This window comes from Elaeis guineensis, chromosome 5 (assembly GCF_000442705.2).
Source record: "Elaeis guineensis isolate ETL-2024a chromosome 5, EG11, whole genome shotgun sequence".
NCBI classification, from domain to species: Eukaryota; Viridiplantae; Streptophyta; class Magnoliopsida; order Arecales; family Arecaceae; genus Elaeis; species Elaeis guineensis.
In genome coordinates this window covers 24,603,463-24,625,212 of record NC_025997.2, presented here as the reverse complement: position 1 = coordinate 24,625,212, position 21,750 = coordinate 24,603,463, and the positions used below count along the sequence as shown (strand labels likewise).

General features: G+C 38.8%; 1 protein-coding gene and 1 non-coding gene across 2 annotated transcripts; both read left to right on the top strand.

The window, feature by feature from the left end:
• Positions 1-1,889: 1,889 nt before the first annotated feature.
• LOC140858304 (small nucleolar RNA R71) lies at positions 1,890-1,996 on the top strand. Its single transcript, XR_012141870.1, has one exon. It is a non-coding gene; the product is annotated as a small nucleolar RNA R71 (small nucleolar RNA).
• An 11,789-nt stretch (positions 1,997-13,785) lies between these two features.
• LOC105045185 (blue-light photoreceptor PHR2) lies at positions 13,786-19,816 on the top strand. The gene is given in 5 exon segments (XM_010923358.4): positions 13,786-14,067; positions 14,070-14,824; positions 18,790-19,013; positions 19,176-19,271; positions 19,510-19,816. Coding segments are annotated over 5 exon segments (1,383 nt in total). The 5' UTR covers positions 13,786-13,841; the 3' UTR covers positions 19,592-19,816.
• Positions 19,817-21,750: the final 1,934 nt, after the last annotated feature.

Below are 21,750 nucleotides of genomic sequence, written 5' to 3'. Positions count from 1 at the left end.
TGAGATGTTCTGGGAGGGGCTTCAATTCTAAAATGGGTGCTTCCTCTATCGATGGTTTAGGTGATGAGTTCACCATCTCAATGATTGGTTCAGTAGGAAGTGTCGATTTCTGATTAATCTGATTTTCTTTAAGTATTTCATTGACATCCTCAGACTCATGGATTAACCAGGGGTTAGACTCTAAGTCGACTTCATCATCACTAATGTCAATGGATTCATAAATACCATCTTGGACTACATTGACATCAGCATGAGAAGAGGATTCCTGTTCTAAGTTAAAAACATTAAGCTCAATGGTCATATTCTCAAAGGATAACTTCATTAGACCATTTCGACAATTGATTTCAGTATTGGCCGTAGCTAAGAATGGTCTTCCTAAAATGACAGGTATATGTCCTTTAGGATTCGCAACTGGCTCAGTCTCTAAAATAATAAAATCTACAGGAAAAATAAAATTTTCAACCTTTATCAGAACATCCTCGACCATTCCCTTAGGGATCCTGAGAGATCTATCGGCTAACTGTAATGTGATCCCAGTAGGTTGAAGTTTTTCTAATCCTAGTTGTTCATACACTGAATATGGAAGGATATTCACACTAGCTCCTAGATCTAGCAAGGCCTTTTTTATATTGGTTTCTCCAATAACACAAGAAATTGTTGGAGCTCCAGGGTCCTTATATTTAATTGACACATGGCTAGATAGGTATGAACTGACACTTGCAGCCAAAAATGCTTTCTTTGGTACATTAGTGGTCCTTTTCCTAGTGCAAAGATCTTTTAAAAATTTGGCATAAGTTGGAACCTGATGGATTATATCTAAAAGAGGAATATTAACTTGGACTTGTTTAAATACCTCTAAAATTTTATCTAAATGTTCAGATTTATTAGATTTCAGTCTGTTTGAAAAAGGAGCTCTAGGACTTTTAAGTACTGGACTAGGTGAATTTTCAGTTTCTGGTGCTTGAGGTTGAAAGGTAGTAGTTTTAGAAGATGACTCGGCAGATGAGTCATCTATATAATCAAGTGCAACTACCTTATTGTCTATTTGTTTTCCTGATCTTAAGGTATGAATGGCATTTACAACATTAACTTGGTTTTCTTGTTGGGGTCGTGGACCTTTTTGGTTCCTAGGATTTGGCTCAGGTTGGCTAGGTAACCTACCATGTTCTCGTTCACTAATGGTCGAAGCCAGCTGACTTACTTGCATTTCCAGACGGACTATAGCTTGGGTGTTATTATTTATGAGTTGACCCGTGGTTTGCATAAAGCTGGTATGTGTCTTCATCATGGCTTCTAGGCTTTTCTCTAAAGAGGTAATTTTCTTGTCATTATCATGGAAGCCTGGCGGGTTGTTCATTACTGGGTTGGACCTTAAATTTTGCTGATTGAAATTTGGATTGCCTACATTAGGATTCTGGGACCATGAGAAATTCGGGTGATTCCTCCAACCTGGGTTATATGTGGGTGCATAAGGATTGTTCAATGGTCCTTGATAGGTGGCATTCACCTGTGCACACTCATTCGAGTAGGAACATTCTTCTAAGACATGGTCTGGTGCATTGCACCCTTTACACATGGGTGCAGATATTTGATTTACATTGGCTGGTCTCTGTAATTCTAAGGCTTCCAATCTACGTGTTAAGGTTGCAATCTTGGCCTCTGATGCTAGGGTTGGTTGAATTTGATGCATTCCTCCTCTTGAAGGTGTAGCTTTATCAGGTTCCCTAGTTGTTTCCCATTGTAAATTTTTCTCGGCTAGGTCTTCTAAGAATTGCCATGCTTCAGTAGTTTCTTTGTCCATAAATTGGCCTTGGCACATGGACTCTAGCATGGTTCTTGAGTTTGAATCTAACCCCTCATAGATGATCTGGCATAGTCTCTAAGTTTCTATTCCATGGTGTGGGCATTGGGTCAAAAGATTCATGAAACGATCAAAGTACTTCCAAAATGATTCACCAGCTAGTTGGTAAAATTGATTTATTTCATTCCTAATCCTAGCTGTTTTATGATGGGGGAAATACTTTTTTAAAAATGTTCTCACAAAGCCCTCCCAGGTAGTGACAGAATAGTTTGACAGACTATAAAGCCACTTCTTAGCATTGTCCTTAAGGGCAAAGTTGATTAATCTAAGTTTGACCTCATCCTCTGTTAATTGCAGTTTCATAGTTGCACATGCCTCCTCAAATTCTCTAATAAATATATAAGCATCCTCTAATCCTGTGAATTTTGGAAGCATATTTATGATTTGAGGTTTGATTTCAAAATTGTTAGTTGTGGGTTGTGGCAACCTGATACAAGATGGTTGGATGGAGCCAACTGGATAACACAAATCCTTAAGGGTCATGGGTTGGATTGGTTCAGCCATTGGAACAACAGAAATTGACTCAATCCTAACTAGACGACCCGACACTCTTCTCCACACACGAGGTGTACGGTTCTTGATGTTTATACAATTTTTTTTTTTTTTATAAAATTTTTATGTATAAGAAAAAGAAAGAGAAAAAGTTCTAAAGAGAAGATCCTAAGAAGTCCTAAATCTAAAGAAAAGTAACCAAATTAATTTAAATTTTAATATTTTTTTTTTCAAACAAGTGAAACAATAAATTAAACTCAATCTATCCTAGGGTTAACCTAAATCTAGACAGCTCCTAACTTGTTCCAAGATGACCCTTCAAGCCTTCCAAGTGGAGATTGATCAACTAGTTAGCCATGTAAGTATAAGAGGTGGGAGGTTCACTCATCGTTGCCTTTCTAGACACCAAACGAGTTGGCCAGGCTAGCAACTGAACCAATTTAACAAACCACCCTCAGGGACATGCCTAGACACCAACTAATCAAACAACTCAAACTTGATAGAACTCTTAGGGTTCCTTGTCCTATTGAGCTCGAATTTCTTAAGGTTGACGTCTAATTGATTTTAAGATTAAAGGTCTAGGTAATGCAATATGATGGAGATGGTTTTTGGGCTAAGGAAGGGTAATGAAATCCCCACCTTATCTTGTTAATGGGTTGATGCCCTTAGATTAATTATGAAAATATAAATGCAAATAAACAAGATGATCAAGAATGTAAAAGATTTTAATTTAGAATTTTTTTTTTATTTTGATATTTTACTTCACGATTATGAAATGTCTTTTGTTTTATTTCATTTTTTTTTTTTTTGTGATTAAGTAAATTCAAATGATTAGGTCTAAAAGAAAAATAATTAACTAAAAATAATAAAAGAGAAATTAGAAGCGTACCTGAGTTTTCCAGCAATCACCAACTAAATATAGAAACCTAAAGGAAAAAGAAAGAGAGTTATAAAGCACGAAGAACAAATATTTGAAAATAATTTAAAACGTCAAATCCCCGGCAACGGCGCCAAAAACTTGATGTGCAAAACTTAAAATTTGTAAATAAAATCGCAAGCGCACGGTGTGCAGAGTAGCACGACCAGCAAGTACGGGTCGATCCCACAGAGACTTGGTTTAAAAATAATTTTCAAATCTATGCTCAAGCGAGCTTTAACAAAAATCGAAAGTCGAAAGTTGTTTGCTAAAGACAATAAGACTAAGGATCTAGGGTTTTTGAATCCACTAGATCTAGATTAGGGAATTCTACCTAGAATTTTTCTTATTGATCCTAACGACTACTCCTCTTGTCTTTCCCAAGCATAGATTATGAAGGGACTAAGACCCAACGATAACCCATCAAGATTCTTTACAGGGGAGTAGTAACTAGGATCCCTTAGGATTTTCTTCTCCTATGCACTGAATCAAGCATGAACTATGAAGGGACTCTGACCCAACTGTAGTTCATCAAAAATTCTTGACAAAAGAGGAAGAAAAAGAAATTCTAAGAAAAAGAAAGAACCCTATGTAAAATCCCTACTCATGATCTAGCTTCATCGCAAACCCTAGAAGGGATGCTTAGCTAGACATGATCTAAATCTACTTGCAAAATTTAAATGCAGAAAAATAAACTATCCTAATTTCATAAATTAAACTATCCTAATTGCATAAATTTAAACTGCATAATTTAAACTAACCTAATTGCATAAAATTAAATTGCATAAATTAAACTATCCTAATTGCAAGAAAAATAAATTGCATAATGTAAAGAGATGAAATTGCATAAAAATAAGATTTTATATAAAAAAAAATTATTACAAAAACTTCAAAGCTCGAGGCTTGAGAAGAGAGCTAAAAACCCCACTATCTAGAGTTACAAGCTTGATCGGAAGGAAGAATACATAAAACAAGGGCCTTTGGGGGCTTTTTATATGCATTTGGGGGTTATAAGGTTTTCAAAACTTTAGATGTAGGACTAAGAGGTTTTAGAGGGTTGTTAGGAGGATTTATGGTGCGCCGATGGGTCCATGGTCCATGCGCCTATTGCTGTGGACCAGGCGGCTAACCAGATCACCAAATTAGTTGATTTTTGACCAATTTTGATCTGATTTGACTCGGGTTTGACCCAATTGAGTCTTCTTTCTTCATTCTTCAATTCCTGGGTCAATTTAACTCCGTTTTGCATAAAATTTATGCCGTTGGAATCCTCTTTCCTTGTTCTTTTTATTGATGATCTCTTCTTTTGCAAAATATAATAACAAGTATTAATTTTTTAATAAAGTTAGATAATTTAGATATTAATTGATACTTTTTATGTCAATTTGTGACATAAATCAACACGCTTGAGGTCAGGGATCTCAATGAAGACATGGCTATATCAGCCATAAAGAGAGGTCTGAGAGAATCCAGATTCACCTACTCTTTGGATAAAACTCTCCTCTGGACCTATGCTAAACTTTTGGAGTGCGCGTATAAGTACATTCGCGCGGAGGAAGCTGCTTCTGATCGATGCCAAACAGATGAAAAATGTCAGAAGAAGAGTGGAGCTCCAGCCGAATCAAGTCAGCCATCTCTCAATAAGTGAGCTTCACCCCGACGATAGAGTCCGAAGTCAAACTATAGCAGGTATGACTTCTACACTCCTCTTTCTGCTTCTCATGCATAGATTCTGATGGAGATCGAAGCAGCAAAATACTTACGACACCCCCCCATCAATGAAGCACCATCGAAGAGCCGAGATAGGAAGAAGTACTGTCAGTTCCATCATGATCATGGTCATGATACTGAACAGTGCATCCAGCTCAGGGACGAGATAGAAGTCTTGATCTGATGGGGCTATCTCGAAAAGTTTTGAAGGGATCAACCGACTCAACCTCCTGCTGACCGACCACCTCAGCCGCAACCTGAGAAAACTATCAACAATCAACCGACTGTAGGAGTAATCAACATGATCTCTGAGCAACCAAACTGGAAGACAATTTTCAAAGAAGAGTCGGCGAAGAAACAACGACTCAACGATGTAATTATTTTTTCAAAAGATGTTTGGAGAATTCAAACTCTCCATGATGATGCTATCATTGTCTCGATAATGATAGCTAATTATGATGTAAAAAAAAATTTATAGATAATGAAAGCTCAACATATATTTTATTTTATTCAATTTTCTTCTGAATGCGACTACCGACTGATCGACTCAGAAAAGTCTTGACGCCATTGATCGGTTTCACTGGAGATGCTGTTACTGTGGAAGAAAAAATTACTCTTCCTTTAACCGTGAAAACTGAACCACAATAAAATACTGTACTCTTGACATTCACAGTTGTCCAAGTTTCTTCGGCTTATAATGTCATACTTGGATGACCTGAACTTAACGCCCTGAGAGTAGTAGTCTCGACATATCATCTGTTAGTCCGATTCTCGATAACGAATGGAGTCGGAGAGATACGTGGAGATCAACAATTTGCTTGACGCTGCTTCTTAATTTTTATATAAAATAATAAACTTGAAGACTCTTTGTCTGTTGAGAAATTGGACCAAAGAGAAAATGAACAGAGTGGTGAACCAACCGAACAACTGATTTCCATCCCATTAAAAGAAGAAGATCCTGAGAAGATGGTCCCAATTAGATCACAGCTGTCTAATCCGGAGTGACAGTAATTAATAAATCTACTAAGGTCAAATGTCAATATTTTTGCTTGATCGGCAACAGACATGCCAGAAATTTCTCCGAAAGTAATAACTCATCCACTCAATATTGACTCAAAGGTCAAGCTGGTGAGATAGAAAAAAAAATCTTTTGCTCCTGAAAGGTAGAAGGTCATCGATGAAGAAGTCGACAAGCTCCTCGCAGTTGACTTCATCAGAGAAGCTACTTATCCTGATTGGCTCACCAATGTAGTGATGGTGAGAAAGGCTAATGAGAAATGAAGAATCTACGTCGACTACATAAATTTGAACGATGCTTGTTCGAAGCACAATTTTTCTTTACCAAAGATTGATCAACTAGTTGATGTGACTTTGGGTCATCGACTCTTAAGTTTCATGGACACCTTTGCAGACTATAATTAGATTCAGATGGCACCCGAAGATGAGGAGCACACAGCCTTCATAATTGACAAAGGTATATACTGCTATAAAGTAATGCCTTTCGGCTTAAAAAATATCAGAGCCACTTACTAACGGTTTGTCAACAAAATATTCAAGGCATAGATCGAGCAAAATATGAAAGTTTATGTGGACGACATGCTAGTGAAAATCTCTCAAACTTCAGATCATATTCGAGATCTGAAGGAAGCTTTCAGCACACTTCGACGACATCAAATGAAGTTAAATTTGACTAAGTATACGTTTGGAGTGACTTTTAAAAAAATTTTTAGATTTCTTGTGTCACAACGAGAAATCAAAACCAATCTCAAGAAAATCAAAGCTATCATCAACATGAAGCACCCAAACTCAAAGAAAGAGATACAACAACTTAATGAAAAATCATCGCACTCAGTCGATTCATTTCGAGATCGACTGAAAGATGCTTGTCTTTTTTCAAGACCCTATAATAGACAAAAAAAATTTTATGATCAAATGAATACCGATAATCTTTTGAAGATCTGAAAAAATACCTTGCATCCCCGTCACTACTGACAAAATCGAAGTGAGAGAAACTCTGTATCTCTACTTGACAACTTCAACGGAAGCGGTCAGTTCGATACTCATCCAAAAAGATGAAAATCAAATTCAACGATCGATTTATTACACTAGCAAAGTGCTTTACAATACCGAAGATATTCAAGGACAGAGAAGATGATCTACGCTCTAATTATATCGTCACAGCGGCTTTGCCCATACTTCCAAGCACACCCTATTGTTGTCTTGACAGATCAGCCGTAGAAGATGATTTTACATCGACTGGATACATCGGGTCGAATGACAAAATGGACAATAAAACTCAAAGAATTTGACATACAATATCGCTCATGTCTGTCAATAAAGATGCAAGTTCTGGCCAACTTTATCGTCGAATATACAATATCCGATAATAAATCTGAAGCAGGAGCTAGTGACCCAATAAAGTAGACTACGACTCCCGAACCTGACTTAACATCGGCATGGGTGCTACATATCGACGGAGCATCTAATGCACAAGGCAACAGAGCTGATCTCATCCTCATAAATTTTGAAAGGATTATTATTGAATACGTCCTTCGATTCAATTTCAAAGCTTCCAATAACCAAGTTGAGTATGAAGCACTCTTAGCTGGCTTAAAAATTACCAAGAAGCTTGATATCGACAACCTAAAGGTCTTCACCGAGTCATAATTAATTACTGGATAGGTCAAAGGTGAATTTGAAGTTTGAGATCCCATTATGATGAAGTATCTTCAGAAGGTGAAGGATCTTGTATCAACTCTAAAATATTTTGGGATCTTTCACATCTCAAGGACTGAAAATATTTGAGCCGACATACTTTCAAGACTCGCAACTACTTTCTTCAACTCACGGGGTCGGACATTCATCGAATGCCTTGATCAGCCGAGTATCGATAAAGTCGAAGAAGTATTACAACTCACTGTTCAACCAAGCTGGATGAATCCGATTGTCAAATACTTGACTGATGAAAATCTCCCTATGGATTCCTCAGAAGCCAAACGACTCAGATGGACGACCTCTCAATATATTTTGATGAATGGTCATCTATACAAAAAGTCATTCTCTCTTTTCTTACTGAAGTATTTAGGACCGACAGATGCCGACTATACACTCAGAGAAGTCCATGAAGGGATTTGTGAAAATCACTTGGGGGTAAAGCTCTAGCTTACAAGGTCTTACGACAAGGATATTATTGGCCCACTATGAAAAAAGATGCAGTTGAACTTGTCCGAAGGTGTGAACCATATCAAAAATATTCAAATATACAGCACCAACTGATAAATCAGCTAACATCAATTATCACGCTATGGCCCTTCGCACAATGGGGGATCGACATATTTGATCTTTTTCCTCCAGCATCTGATCAGAGAAAGTTCATAGTAGTCACCATCAACTATTTCAACAAAAAGATAGAAGCTGAACCTCTAATACAAATTACTGAAAGTAAGATGGAAGACTTCATTCAGAAATTCATTATATGCAGATTTGATTTACCGCACACTATCGTCACTGACAATGGTCGGTAATTCGATAATCAGAACTTTAAAGAATTTTGTATGAAATTTCATATTACGCACAAACTCACGTCAGTCAGTCATCCACAATCCAATGGAGAGGTGAAAGTAACCAACCAAACAATTCTGCATAGACTCAAAACCAGACTGAATCAAGCTAAAGGCCTTTGGGTAGAAAAATTATATCCGATCTTATAGACGTACCGAATGACTCTTCATATACCAACAGGAGAATCATCATTCAATTTAGCTTATGAAACAGAAGTAATGATCCCACTTGAGATCGAATTACCTTCAACAAGGGTTGAGCAATACAGTGAGCCGAGCAATTTCGAATGTCAGAGAGCCGATCTAGATCTAGATCTACTTTCAGAAGTCCGACAGCAAGCTCAAATTTGGATGGCAGCATATTGGCAAAGAGTAGCCCGATAGTATAATTCAAAAGTCAAGCCGAAGATCTTTCGTTCAGGAGATCTGATCTTAAGAAAAGCAAAAGTCTCAAGACCTCTTGATCAGAAAAAATTATCTCCAAACTAGAAAGGATCCTACAGAATAACGAAGATACTTAGACCGAGTGCATATCAGCTGAAAACTCTTGAAGGATCAGCTATTCTCTGAACATGAAATGCTGATAATTTGAAAATGTATTATCAATAAAGTTATCCGTGTATATATTATTTAGAATGTAATATTGAATTTCAAAATCGTAAGTTTCGATCAACTATAAAGTGGTAATGGATCGACAGATGAACAGTCAATTCATCGACTATCGACTGTATTTCGATCTTTTATTGTAAAAATCGATATATCAATTATATTTTGGCTTTCACTGTAAAAGCCATAATACCGACTATGTCTCGATATCGAACATATTTCAGCTTTTCACTGTAAAAGCCGATCATAGTCAAATGACTATTATACCGACTTAGTTCTAACTAAGCGGAATGCTATGCCAATACGATCTAGGTTGAATTGAAATTATACCGACCAGACTATGGTCAGTCAAAGGATATTCGATTTACCTCGATTATTAAATAACTTGACATACTAACCCGACTAAGGTCGGACACAGGGTATTCGACTTATGACCATTTATCTTAATGCTTAAAAGTATGTCAAATGGATATCCTTCTAATGGATGATTCTATAAGTACTGTCGAACGTATGGTTTGTCGATTGATATTCGATAGTTAAATGGATATTCGACTAACAAACAAATTCTACAAGCACTATCAAATATTTGATTTGTCGATTGATATTCGATAATTTGATAATTACTCTACAATATTACAAACACACAGAAGAGAGTTTATACTTAAAATTTTTTTTTCATTCATTGAAAAGAGAAGATTACAAAATTTGATCGAAGTCTGATTACAAAGTATTTGATTACAAAAAAAAATAAAATTGCACTGATCATCAGTCACGGTCTCCATCTCTTTACTCTGGTATAGTATCTGAGACTTGGACAACTTCTGGTGTTGTCGGTGCTCCATCTTGAGTCGGTGTGGCATCTTCTTCAACAGCTCCATCTTCCAACACTGGAGGGACGATGCTGCTCAAGTCAAAATCTGGATATAATTTTTTGATCGCATCTCGACTGTCTTCGTACCCGACACAGTAGGAAGCGAACTCGCCTTCGAGGATCTCTTTTTTGAACTCTTCTGAATTCTTGAAATCTTCGATTGCTCGGTTCAGGACCTCCCTTGCCGACTTTGCTTCCATCCTAGCCAACTCTGCATTAGCTCTTACGGAAGCCAATTCCTCATCGGCCAGTGCCAACCTTTCCAGGCTGGCCCAATGTCATCCACAATCAGCTTCGAGTTCAAAGATGCACCCATCTCTTTCTCGTCGAAGTCAGTGGATGGAATGTTTCTTGCTCTTGATCCACAATTCAAGAGCTAAGATATTTTGATGAGCCGACTCAAGTTTGGCTCCAAAGGATTGAAGGTCGACAGACAGACGGGAGACTTCCTCCTGAAGCTTCACCTCCCACTCGACCATCACCCGAAGTTGCTCAAGGGCAACCGCCTTCTCAGCATTGGTGGCCGCCACTTTATTCATCCATGTCCGACGAAAGTCGGTAACCTTCCCGTAACCAACCTCCAGATCGAACATATCATGTACCAACTACAAATAGAGGATACGTCGGATCAGATCACAAAAAAAAAATAAAGAAAAACTTACCCCGAGTATCATCAGGTAAAAAGAAGAGAACATCTCGACGATGGTTCTGTTCTTTTTATTCTCCCGATCAGTCGGTAGAAGAGCAGCTTGGATGAGCCACCTGCCTAATGTCGGATTGGCCAAGACCGACTCATCCTCAAACACTCTAATGTGAAAGTGAATTGTGTGACCCACCGACGTTGCATCGTCCGTCAAAATTGCCGGTGCCTTTCTCCAATCTTCTGTCGGTGGTCTTGCATTTGAAAATGCAGGGAAGCTGGAGCTTGACTATGCCTGAGAGAGCCCCATCGGAGGAGCGACTGGCGCAGCTGTTGATTGTTTGGATTCGACCGCGACCTCTACCTCGATCCAAACCTCAGTTGGTGAAGCTACCGATGTTGCTGCGGCAGCCCCATCTTCTTTGCCATCCCCTCTTTAGCAAACGGCACGTTGGGGAGCACTGTTGGAGCTGATAGCGCCAGAACCAGATCAGGAACCGACATCGATGGTATGTTTATTTCCCTCATCGGTGCAGATATAGATGCCCGACCCTTCTTTGGTAGTCGAAAAGGTCTAGCTTCGAATGTCGCTGCCCTCTTCTTGGCAGCACGCTAGCGAATATTGACGGTCGATACTTACGCCCTCGACTGGTCCTTGGATCGCCCCAGCGTGAAGGGAAGCCCCAGGAGAGAGAGGAAGCAGCAAAGAAGAACTGGTTCTTCCATCCATGAATAGATGATGGAAGACCGGTAATAAAAGAGAGATCCTTTCTTGGATTGAAAACCACCAATCTTTAGCCTTTAGATGGGGATGGAGAAAAAAAAAATGAAAAATAGAAGGATGAGGCTCGGTCGGTATTAACCGACACAACAAAGTAAAACTGATTATTAGCCAGACCAAATTCGGTGCCAGTTGAGTGGGACAGAGACCATAGTAGTCCAAAAGATTTCAGACGAACTCCGAAATAAAAATCGAAGACCTGCTCAGAGGTCTTCGACATAAAAGGCCATCTGACCTGAAGGAGGGGAGTTCATTCGACCGTCAGCACCAGGAGCAAAGAGTTGATATTGCTCTAGGATATGATATTGTTTCTGGAGCCGCTCAACATTCAGTTCAGAAAGTAAAGAAGCCTCCACTTTCGAACTCGATGGGGAGTTGTCGGTCGGATTCTCCGACTGACTATCTGAGAAGAAGAGGCCCTAGCCATTGGAGAAGAAAACGAAAAAGAATCAAAAGGAAGATGGACCCAAAAAAGGACAAAGACTTAACCTGAAAACCAAAAAGGAAGATGAAGGAAAGGACAGGAGTCTTCTGATGCTGGGGCTTCTTTCCGGTAGGATTTCAGCAGCAGAGGATGAAGGCAAAATGTAAAATCCGACCGAAAGCGATCCTATATATATATAGGATCCCTCAATGGTCAGGATGAAAGCGATCAAATCAGAGTCTCATCAGATGATGACACTGGCAATATTCGAACCGATCATTTGCTCGGACAGTTCGACGCACTTGCTCCTGATCGTGCCATCTCACGTCATCCACGTGAACAGCTCCGACCCAGTGACATTCGAACACATGGCCAAAATCTACTAGTCAGAATCATATCGTCCGATATCGAATTATCTTCCTGAAATGACGTCCGATACGTACAGATCCGTAAAATAAAATACATCGAAAAACACGAAGAAATCTCGTACTCAAGTGATTAGCAGTCAAATCGGGGCTCGAGGTGACATACGATAACTCCCTTCGTCCAATGTAACAGATCACGTAATGAAATACACATCAAGCCACCTCGAACTTGAGAGTGGGGGGCAACTGTTGGGACAATACAACCGACCCCTGACTCTGACTCTATATCGATCGAATAAACATATTATGTCGATTACAATTGGCTGACCGACCAATAGTCAACTACTACCGACCAACAACAGACGATTTACTCCGATCGAAGATCATTAACATATCAGAGTTACCAGCCGATGGACATTTGGATCTTCTACTGACTTTCAGTATTACCGATATACAGTCGGCTTATTGCTCAACATACCCTAACCGTTATGAATGGTTATCAATTACGTATCACTGAATTAGTAAGAATTAACGACCCACTAACTCCACAATAACGGTCCGATAATTTAGCACCATAAAAAGCGAGACCACGTGCTTGACGGTTACATCAGAATCATCTATAAAATGAGGATAAGTAAGCAGCACCGGTAAGATAATTCGAGGCCAAGACTGCCACACTCAAATCTTTAGCTGTTCACCAACTCCTCTCTGATTTAAGTATCGGAGGGTCTCCACCGGACACAACTTCGGTTTGTGAGGACTTGATTTTGTAGGTGCTCTTCACCGATGATGGACGACAGAGAGTTGGCTGCAATATATCTTAATCTTAAAAGAGGCTTTATAGAGCATACTTTTCGCTTGCATGTAAGACGTTACCCTCATCCCATCCTACATGTTAGACCTTGCTTGCATCCAATTTTATACATTTTCCAACCTTGGGAGAAACTTGGAACTTCATGACATGATCCTTAACCATAAACCACTAATGTATCAACTAGACCATGACCAATAAGATTAGTTTGCCATCATGTATTAGCAATTTGCTAGAGAAATGGTGTCATATTGGTACTTGCAAACTTTCCAAAGAGCCTTCTCAACTTGATGTTGCACTTCTCACCAAACCTATTCATATGAGAAAGAAATGTGAAAGATGACAATAATTTTGAAACTTCAATTCATTTTCATGCATTCCATCTTACACCAGTGGACAACTGTATGACTGAACACAATCACAAAAAACCCTCAAACCCATATTAGATGACTCTGATCCCTAATCCTCTTCATGAATTCTTGATCCAGAGAAATTATCAGATGGACCAACTTCATCATGGATCTAAGATGAAATTACTTTATTTTTTCTTCTTTTATGCACGATCAATTCATTTCATCCGAGCTCCAGCTAAGTGGGTTGTGGTAGGTGGATCCAAGCATGTACCTCCTTCTTATACATACATACATACATACATACATACATGCCCCTCCTCTCATTGGTTGGTGTGAATTCTAAACAGACACCCCAAACGCCAAATAAATCTATCCACCAAGAACTAAAACGTCACCACATCTTCCCTCCTCCCTCCCCCATCTCCTCATCTCTCTTTTTTCCACTCAATCCATGGAGCCCAACCCCCCATCCCAAACCCTTGAAACTCCTGACTGCCAATCCGAATCCCCAGAAGACCAACAGCAGCAGCCTCTGGAGCTCACCAAAACCCTCCCCATAGCCTCCATTTCCCTCTCCCTCTCCTCCTTCCTCTCCCCACAACTCCTCCTCTCCTCCCCCAAGAAACCCTCCCTCTCCCCCTTCTCCCACCTCAAAATCCCCTCCCAAATCTCCTCCCTCTCCACCTCTCCCTCTCCTCCACTTCCCCCAAATCCTCCTCCAAAGCCTACACCCCCTCTCGTATCGCCAACTCCCCCCTCCAGTCCCCCTCCCCACTACTTCGCCACCGCCCCGCCGACCCCTCCCACTCTGCCGCCGGCCGCCGCTGCACCGTCGTCTGGTTCCGCGCCGACCTCCGCGTCCATGACAACGAGGCCCTCAGCGCCGCCTCCAACGACTCCCTCTCCCTCCTCCCGGTCTACCTCTTCGACCCCCGCGACTACGGCAAGTCCTCATCTGGCTTCGACAAGACCGGCCCCTACCGCGCCACCTTCCTCCTCCAGTCCGTCGCCGACCTCCGCCGCGGCCTCCGCGCCCGCGGCTCCGACCTCGTCGTTCGGATCGGCCGCCCGGAGACCGTCCTGGTGGAGCTCGCCCGCGCGGTGGGCGCCGACGCCGTGTACGCCCACCGGGAGGTGTCGCATGACGAGGTGCGGGCGGAGGAGCGGGTGGCGAAGGCGATGGAGGAGGAGGGGGTGGAGGTGAAGTACTTTTGGGGGAGCACGCTGTACCATATGGATGACTTGCCGTTCGAGTTGGAGCAGATGCCGTCGAATTACGGGGGATTCAGGGAGAAGGTACGGGGGGTGGCGGTCAGGAAGACGATTGAGGCTTTGGACCAAATTAAAGGGCTGCCGTCGAGAGGTGATGTCGATACCGGGGAGATTCCGAGCTTGGTCGACCTGGGGCTCAAGCCGGTACCGACCATGTCTCAGGTTTGCTCTATCGTCTCAGATTCTTGTTTGCTTTTGTTCTCCAGTTGCTGGTTTGTTCTGTCATCTCAAATTTGTAATTTTTTTTTCTTAAGCAAAAGGGAATGAGTTTAGATTAGAAATGGATAAGGAATAGAACAAAATTGAAACCTGGCATTTATAGGCAAGCCAAGACAGAATTGGGAGAACTAAAAAATATGGAACATGGAATAGGTAGAATATTGACTCATTTTGAAAAACAATATTGGTATCTAAAATTAAGTGTTGTTGGAATATCCTTTGTTTTGATTGGAAGTTAGATTTTTCTTTAACAGCGTTTCTGACTTCATCGGGAAGCAACTTTGAGCTTTTAAGCAGCCAAATTTCAAAATTCACTTAGAAACCTGGAATTTATAACAACACAAGGAGGGATAAAAGGAATTGTTGATTGTTCAAGATCACATTGACATGAGAGCGATGGTCTACGCTAGTATTTAGGAGAAGCCATTACGAAATCACTAGCAAGTTCTCAGATGGGACTTTATTTTCTTCAAAATAATCTTTTCAGTTGATTGCTTGCCTATCTTGATGATTAGCTGCTTGCCCTGGGTCATTACATGACTAAAATACGCTCATAACAAACATGTGTTTGTAGTGCTGGTAATAAATAATTGAAATGCTTGTAAACCCGGTGAATCATTCATAAATTTGACATGGCACATAGTATCACCAAATTACTGACCCTCCTAATCTAATGATGTGCTTTTTCTTTTCTTTAATTTGGAAAAGAGGTATCTCATATAACTAAATTCTCGAAAATTGATTCCTAGCATTTGAATGTCAATTTTCTTAGAATGTGTACAACTCTTTTTCTTTTTTTGGCAGAGTGAGGGTTGTGCAATTTCACATTATCGAGTTCCTCAAGTGATGCATATGCCCTTAGATACTTATTAATTAATGTATTACGACAAGTTGAAAAGGCCAGTTCTTTCAATTTCAGTTCCCTTTCATGTGATGGATTTTTTCCACACTCGGGCCTCTCTGTCCTCTATTATAGGAAATGTCATGCAGGTTGGTGATTGTCAACCTGCCAGAGCGTGTTATGTATTCCCAAGAGAGAGGAGATAGCAGGCATAAACAACTTCAATAACAAAAGTTCGTATGATATTTTAGCATACATGGACATATCAGAACCAAGAAGCAGCCTATCTTTGATCATTGATAAGTAAAAGGACATGCCACCAGGAAATTCTACTTTGAGGTCAAGGTTGAGCCGAAATATCAAAGCCAAAGTCCATGCAGTGAAGACTGCTTTCTTTTGTTGTCAGGAAGAGCCTATGATTCATCAGACATATCTTAGTCTCTCTGCTTTTTCCCCTGGTTTCCAAAGGAGAATACCAGATGATTAGGAAACTAACTCCTGTTTTGTGTGAAAAAAGATAATTTTTGAGTTATTAATTGAGTTACTAGATCAGAGGAACATGTTTAAAGTGAATCTTGGGATTTTACTCCTTTTAGGCCTTGATGATGCAAAAGGTAAATTTTAGGTTCTCAAGGGTCTTTCTTGGTCCTATCAGTAAATGGCTAAAGCTGTCTTGTGATTCTATTTCTGGCCTTCGATAAATTGGAACTTGAGGAATGATAATGTAGAGTATGTGCAAGGTCTCCTTTGAGGGCCGTATACACATCTAGAATTCTGACCAGCATGAGCAAGCCCACCATGATAGGGTTTCCCTTACACTCGTTCTACACATATATTCCTGTGAGAAATTTACTTAATAACCAGAAATACTTGGTATTTTTATTTGATGCGTAAGTATACTTGGCCAGGTTTAATTTAGTTATGGTGGGCTGGTTTTCTGAAATTTTTGTCATGTCTGCAACACATGTACATATGCACATTGTGTTATTATGTATATAAAACTATGTAAAAGCATGTTCCATCAAGTTGACCAATATGCATGAGTTCTGGTATACTTTTTATGTTAAAATTTTTGAAACAAATTCTACAAGTACCTGATCTGAATTTAAAGCAAATTAGTAATTTGAATTTGGACTATTATTGTCTGATTAAAATTCAGTTTAGTGTGAGATCTGACTCTGATTTGTGCATGTTAGCAAACTTATATTGCAAAAGAACATATTACCACCCTACAAGTCCACAAGGCATTTGGGGGATTGTGGGGAGGGGGCAGGCTTATCAATGCATTGCATGGCTATGAACAATGCATGGATTAATATTGCTAGAAGCCTGAAGCATAAAGCGAATGACTGTGTATGACTATGTACGTGGCATGGCAACTTCTACTTGTGTAGTTAGGTTGCTGTGACTAGGTGATGTTGATGTGTTAAGCACCTTAATTATTATCTGAATGTCGCATGCAGCTTAACATCATTGTAGTTTGATTTTGTAGGAAAAGATTATGAATGAGTGTGCCTTTGGAGATGCTACATTTGATTCAAATATTCTATTTCTTTGTAACATTGAACTTTAAAGCTTGTTTGGATAATTGGGCTGAAAATCCTATGGGATTTATATGTTGGGCTAGTATAACCAGCAAAATTATTGGATTATAGGTTGGGCGAAGCCTGTATTCATAAATACCCCGACGTACCTTTGGAGTTTGCCAGTCTGAATCCCATTTTTTCTCCTTATGAGATTTGGGCCGGCCTACTACAAAGCTGCTCCTAGGTATTTATAAATATAGGCCTTGCCAAGTCTATAATCCTATGATTTTGCTTGTTGTACTGGCCCAACCCACAAATCCAATAGGATTTGCAGCCTAATCATCCAAACAGGCCCTAAATGGTATTTTTATACTTTTGGGGCAGGAGTTGTTGAGTCTATTTGATATTTTGATACGGAGAATCATCAATATCACTAAATTCTGTATAAAGTGCAGATCTCTGCAGACCATAACGATGATCTCTCTTTTATTTTTCCCTAAGCATATTGACTCTGATTTTAGAGTTCGTTACATGCATGATTGGAACTGTTTTTGTTTTCTACATCCATGAGGTTGCTGTCAACTCTCTAGTTTTCACTACTGGCTTGACACTGATATTAACTTCATTCAATTTGGATACCTTAAACAAATTATTTATTCAGTTTCTACAAACTTGAATATTATGGCTTAGATGACTAAGATCCATAGCTGATTGACGCTGAACAATGTATGGATGTGATGTCTGAACCTAATGGTTGATAGGAATTTTATGAAGCATGAGCAATGAAAGGCAACTGTTGTATATCCAATTATCTAACCAAAACACAAATGATTAAAAAGAAAATTATTTTCTGTCTTACCAACGCATGCGACTTTTCTGCGTGTAAAAAGAACACTTGTGGTCTGATGAGCTTATATTGCTGGATACCTGAGATGAAAAATAGGAAATGGGATCCTGATAACCATGCAAGCCTTCCTTTGGGAGTTCAAGTCCTTTTGGGACCAAAATTAAGTTCCATATTATTTGATACCTGATGTGATTGGAATCAATTGTGAAGAGCCCCCTTAGCTTCATGGAAGCTGACGTCAGGTTGATAGATTCACATAACTATATCATCAGAAAATCTCGGTATGATATTGTCATATGGAGCTTAGCCTTATCTTTGATAGAGGCATTAGCTCATGAAGTTGAAGTAATAGTAATCCAATCAAGGCATTCTGAACAAAAGTTGTTCCTACAAAATTTGTTACAGAATCATCTATATGGCATGCTTTCTTATTGTTATGTTGAAAGTGAAAAACTTTTATAGAGTTTCGTAGTGGTACAGATGATGTCTTTATCTTGGGACTGTTGTCACTTGTCTTTTTATTATTCCTGCTTTTAGATCATGCCAATTTGATCTGCATCTGTTTTATCTGGATTTTAGGGTTTTCTCTTCCCATAGAACATAACCAAATGCAACACCATCATGTGCTCATCAGAGCAAATTTTTCATGACATATATAATAGTTTTGATGCTAACTGTGTAATTCATCATTTAGGATGGGAAGCCTGTCCTAAATGCTTCACTTGTGGGTGGCGAGATTGAAGCACTGGAGAGACTGAAAAAGTTTGCAGATGAATCCCGTGCCCAACCAAAGAAAGGGGATGGTACTCGAGATAGTATCTATGGCGCTAATTTCTCCTGCAAAATCTCACCATGGCTAGCAATTGGATGCCTTTCTCCACGTTTCATGTATGAGGAGCTGAAAAAGACCGCAACAAGGTATGTTTTGTTTGATGCTTGCTTATTTCCAAGGTCTGGATGAGGCATAAAGCATAAAATAACAACTCGATATCATCATTCCAGTTTTTCAAGAAGCACTTTATTATTTAAAATTATAGATTAGGTCTCCTAATTTATTGTACTTTAATTTTTTGTTTACAGAGCAATATCTGCCTCCTCAACTCCAAAGACTGGTGCTGCAGCAGATAATGGAATGAACTGGCTAATGTTTGAATTATTATGGAGGGATTTCTTCAGGTAGCTACTGACCGTTCTTGCCACTCTTGTAACTGTGGATCATGTGTGTGCTATAGTTGTCTACATTGTCAATACACTAACACAACATGAGACTTAATAGTCTAGATAATAGATTTTTTTCTGTAATAAATTTCTGCATTGAACTGACCTTGTACACCCTGAAACTCTGGGTTAATGCTCCATCCAGCTAAATGCTTGATAAATTGCCTAACGATGTTTGAATTCCATAACTTTTCAGGTTCATCACCAAGAAATACAGCTCTACCACAAAAAAGATTGAAGCTGCGCCAGCCACAGCTTGCACTGGTGCTCTTGTTTGAGTCCTGCGGAGCCTAGAGATTACGGAAAATCAAAAGTCGGCATTCAATTCAGCCAAGGCTGTGCACTAAAATGGTGTTTCTGAAAGACTTGGACACTTATGTCAATCCCATCTTTCTCTCTTCTATAAGTTGTAGCTCTTCAACTTTCTCATACATTGGTCAAATTTTGGTCTGCAGACATAGTTATCTGATGTTTGGGAGAGATGCATTTCCTTTTCCCCTGCATTTGATGTCTTTTTTCCAATTTCTTCTGCTTCTTTGGGGAATTAGTTGAGTATTTAGGGGTATCTGCAGGCCATAATCAGACAATCCAGTCGATTGCTTCGATGGAGATTCCTGGAATCAATTCAGGGAGGAGATTTCCATGTCCGGTGACTTTGGACCATCGGCCACGTTGGCCAATACTGGTCAGATTGCCTTGCAAGCCTGACATCATCTTCTTGGTAGCCTGGTGTTTTTTCTGCATGCGAGGTAATCTTTGAGCGAAGTAGAGAATTCCTACCGCGTGGTATCCAATGTGGATCTTCTTTATATCGTGCATGAGAAGCATATAAAATTTTCATTTCACATAAATTATCTATATTTCTCTCTAGACTGCAGTCCAATAAATCCCTTTTCTTTTGAGAACCTTTTATCCGAGGAGGTTTCTCTAGCTAGCAAATCTGGTGGTTGTGCAAGCAGAATGCAATGAAAAATCGAGCACCTTTGCTTGGGTTTGGTAAAACCCACCGCCATTTGTCTAATGAACAAAATAAGATTTTATTACCAAAAAAAAAAAAAAAGAATTCTGCCTTCCTGATGAGAATTCGATAGTTTATATATTATATATACGGATCAGAACTCTTGGCACCAGTGATAGGTGCAATCTTATGTAATAGCAAGCACCTGCAGAAAATTTTGAAGTTTTATTGATTTTGGCCTACAACTTTGAATCAAATCAATCAGCTGATCTACTTGCTTCTTACGTCTTAAATTAGACAAGGCATGTTAAATAAAATATATGAAAAATAGCGCTCTGGGCCAAAACCTGTTAATGTTGATTATTTAGTGCTGAAACTATATACAACCATCAAGAGAACAAAAATCATAGAAATCATAGAGGGTGGGCACCAAATAGAAATATGGGGCAGGCTTTCCATTTTGCGTATCTTCTTAACACGGTATATTTCTCTTAACACTTATCTTAAAGAAAAAATTTAACTCTTAACACTTATCTTAAAGAAAAAATTTAAATATCAAATATTCTTCTTATCAACAGTGTCATCAGTTTCATAATTTACATAAAAAAAATATAATATTTTTTTTATTTTTAAAATATATTTTTTACTAAAATATATTACATAATTAGATGATACATACTAAACAAATTAATCATCAAGTATGTCAATATATATCTTGGCCTTTAGGTAAATAAATATATAATTGTTAGAATATAAATTTTATTGATACATAATATAGGCTAGATGATATACACTTAACAAATTAATCATCTAGCAATTCAATATATATTTTTAAATAAAGTGATATATAGTTTTTGAAACATTATATTCATTAATATATACTATGTGACTGCGTAATAGCTTCTTGATATACATTGTAAGTTTTTTTCATATACATGCAATAACAATCCAATATATATCGTTAGATTAAAAAGTTTTAGCCAACAACGATATATTTGGTGCATGATATATCTATAGTTGTCTAAAATTTTAGCTGAAAAAAATTCTATTTATGCCATTTCCTGGTGGAGATATTTCTGATAAGTTCAATGGGATCTTTTGGCTGGATTATTGGTTAGAGTTGCAGATATTTGTAAATATTTTAGATCTAAACCATGATTAAATAGAGGTATTAAGTGGATCAGGAGGATTGAGTTCATCCCATGGTTACCTTGTTTCAATCGAAATTAGCATGAAAATGTTTTCTCTATCAAAGTATTTTATGTCACTGTGGTTTGCATATTCCCAATCACTGTAACTCTATCATGATTTGGAGGAATATACTGTTTATGTTACATTTTAGATTGGCGAAACTACAATGCTAGCCGTCTTACATTTTTCATCATGTAGGATTGCATTTTTATCCACATTCATTACATTTCCAATTTAAAGTCATGATGACGAATTTATTGTTGCGTCCTTTTCTCAGGTATACTTCAT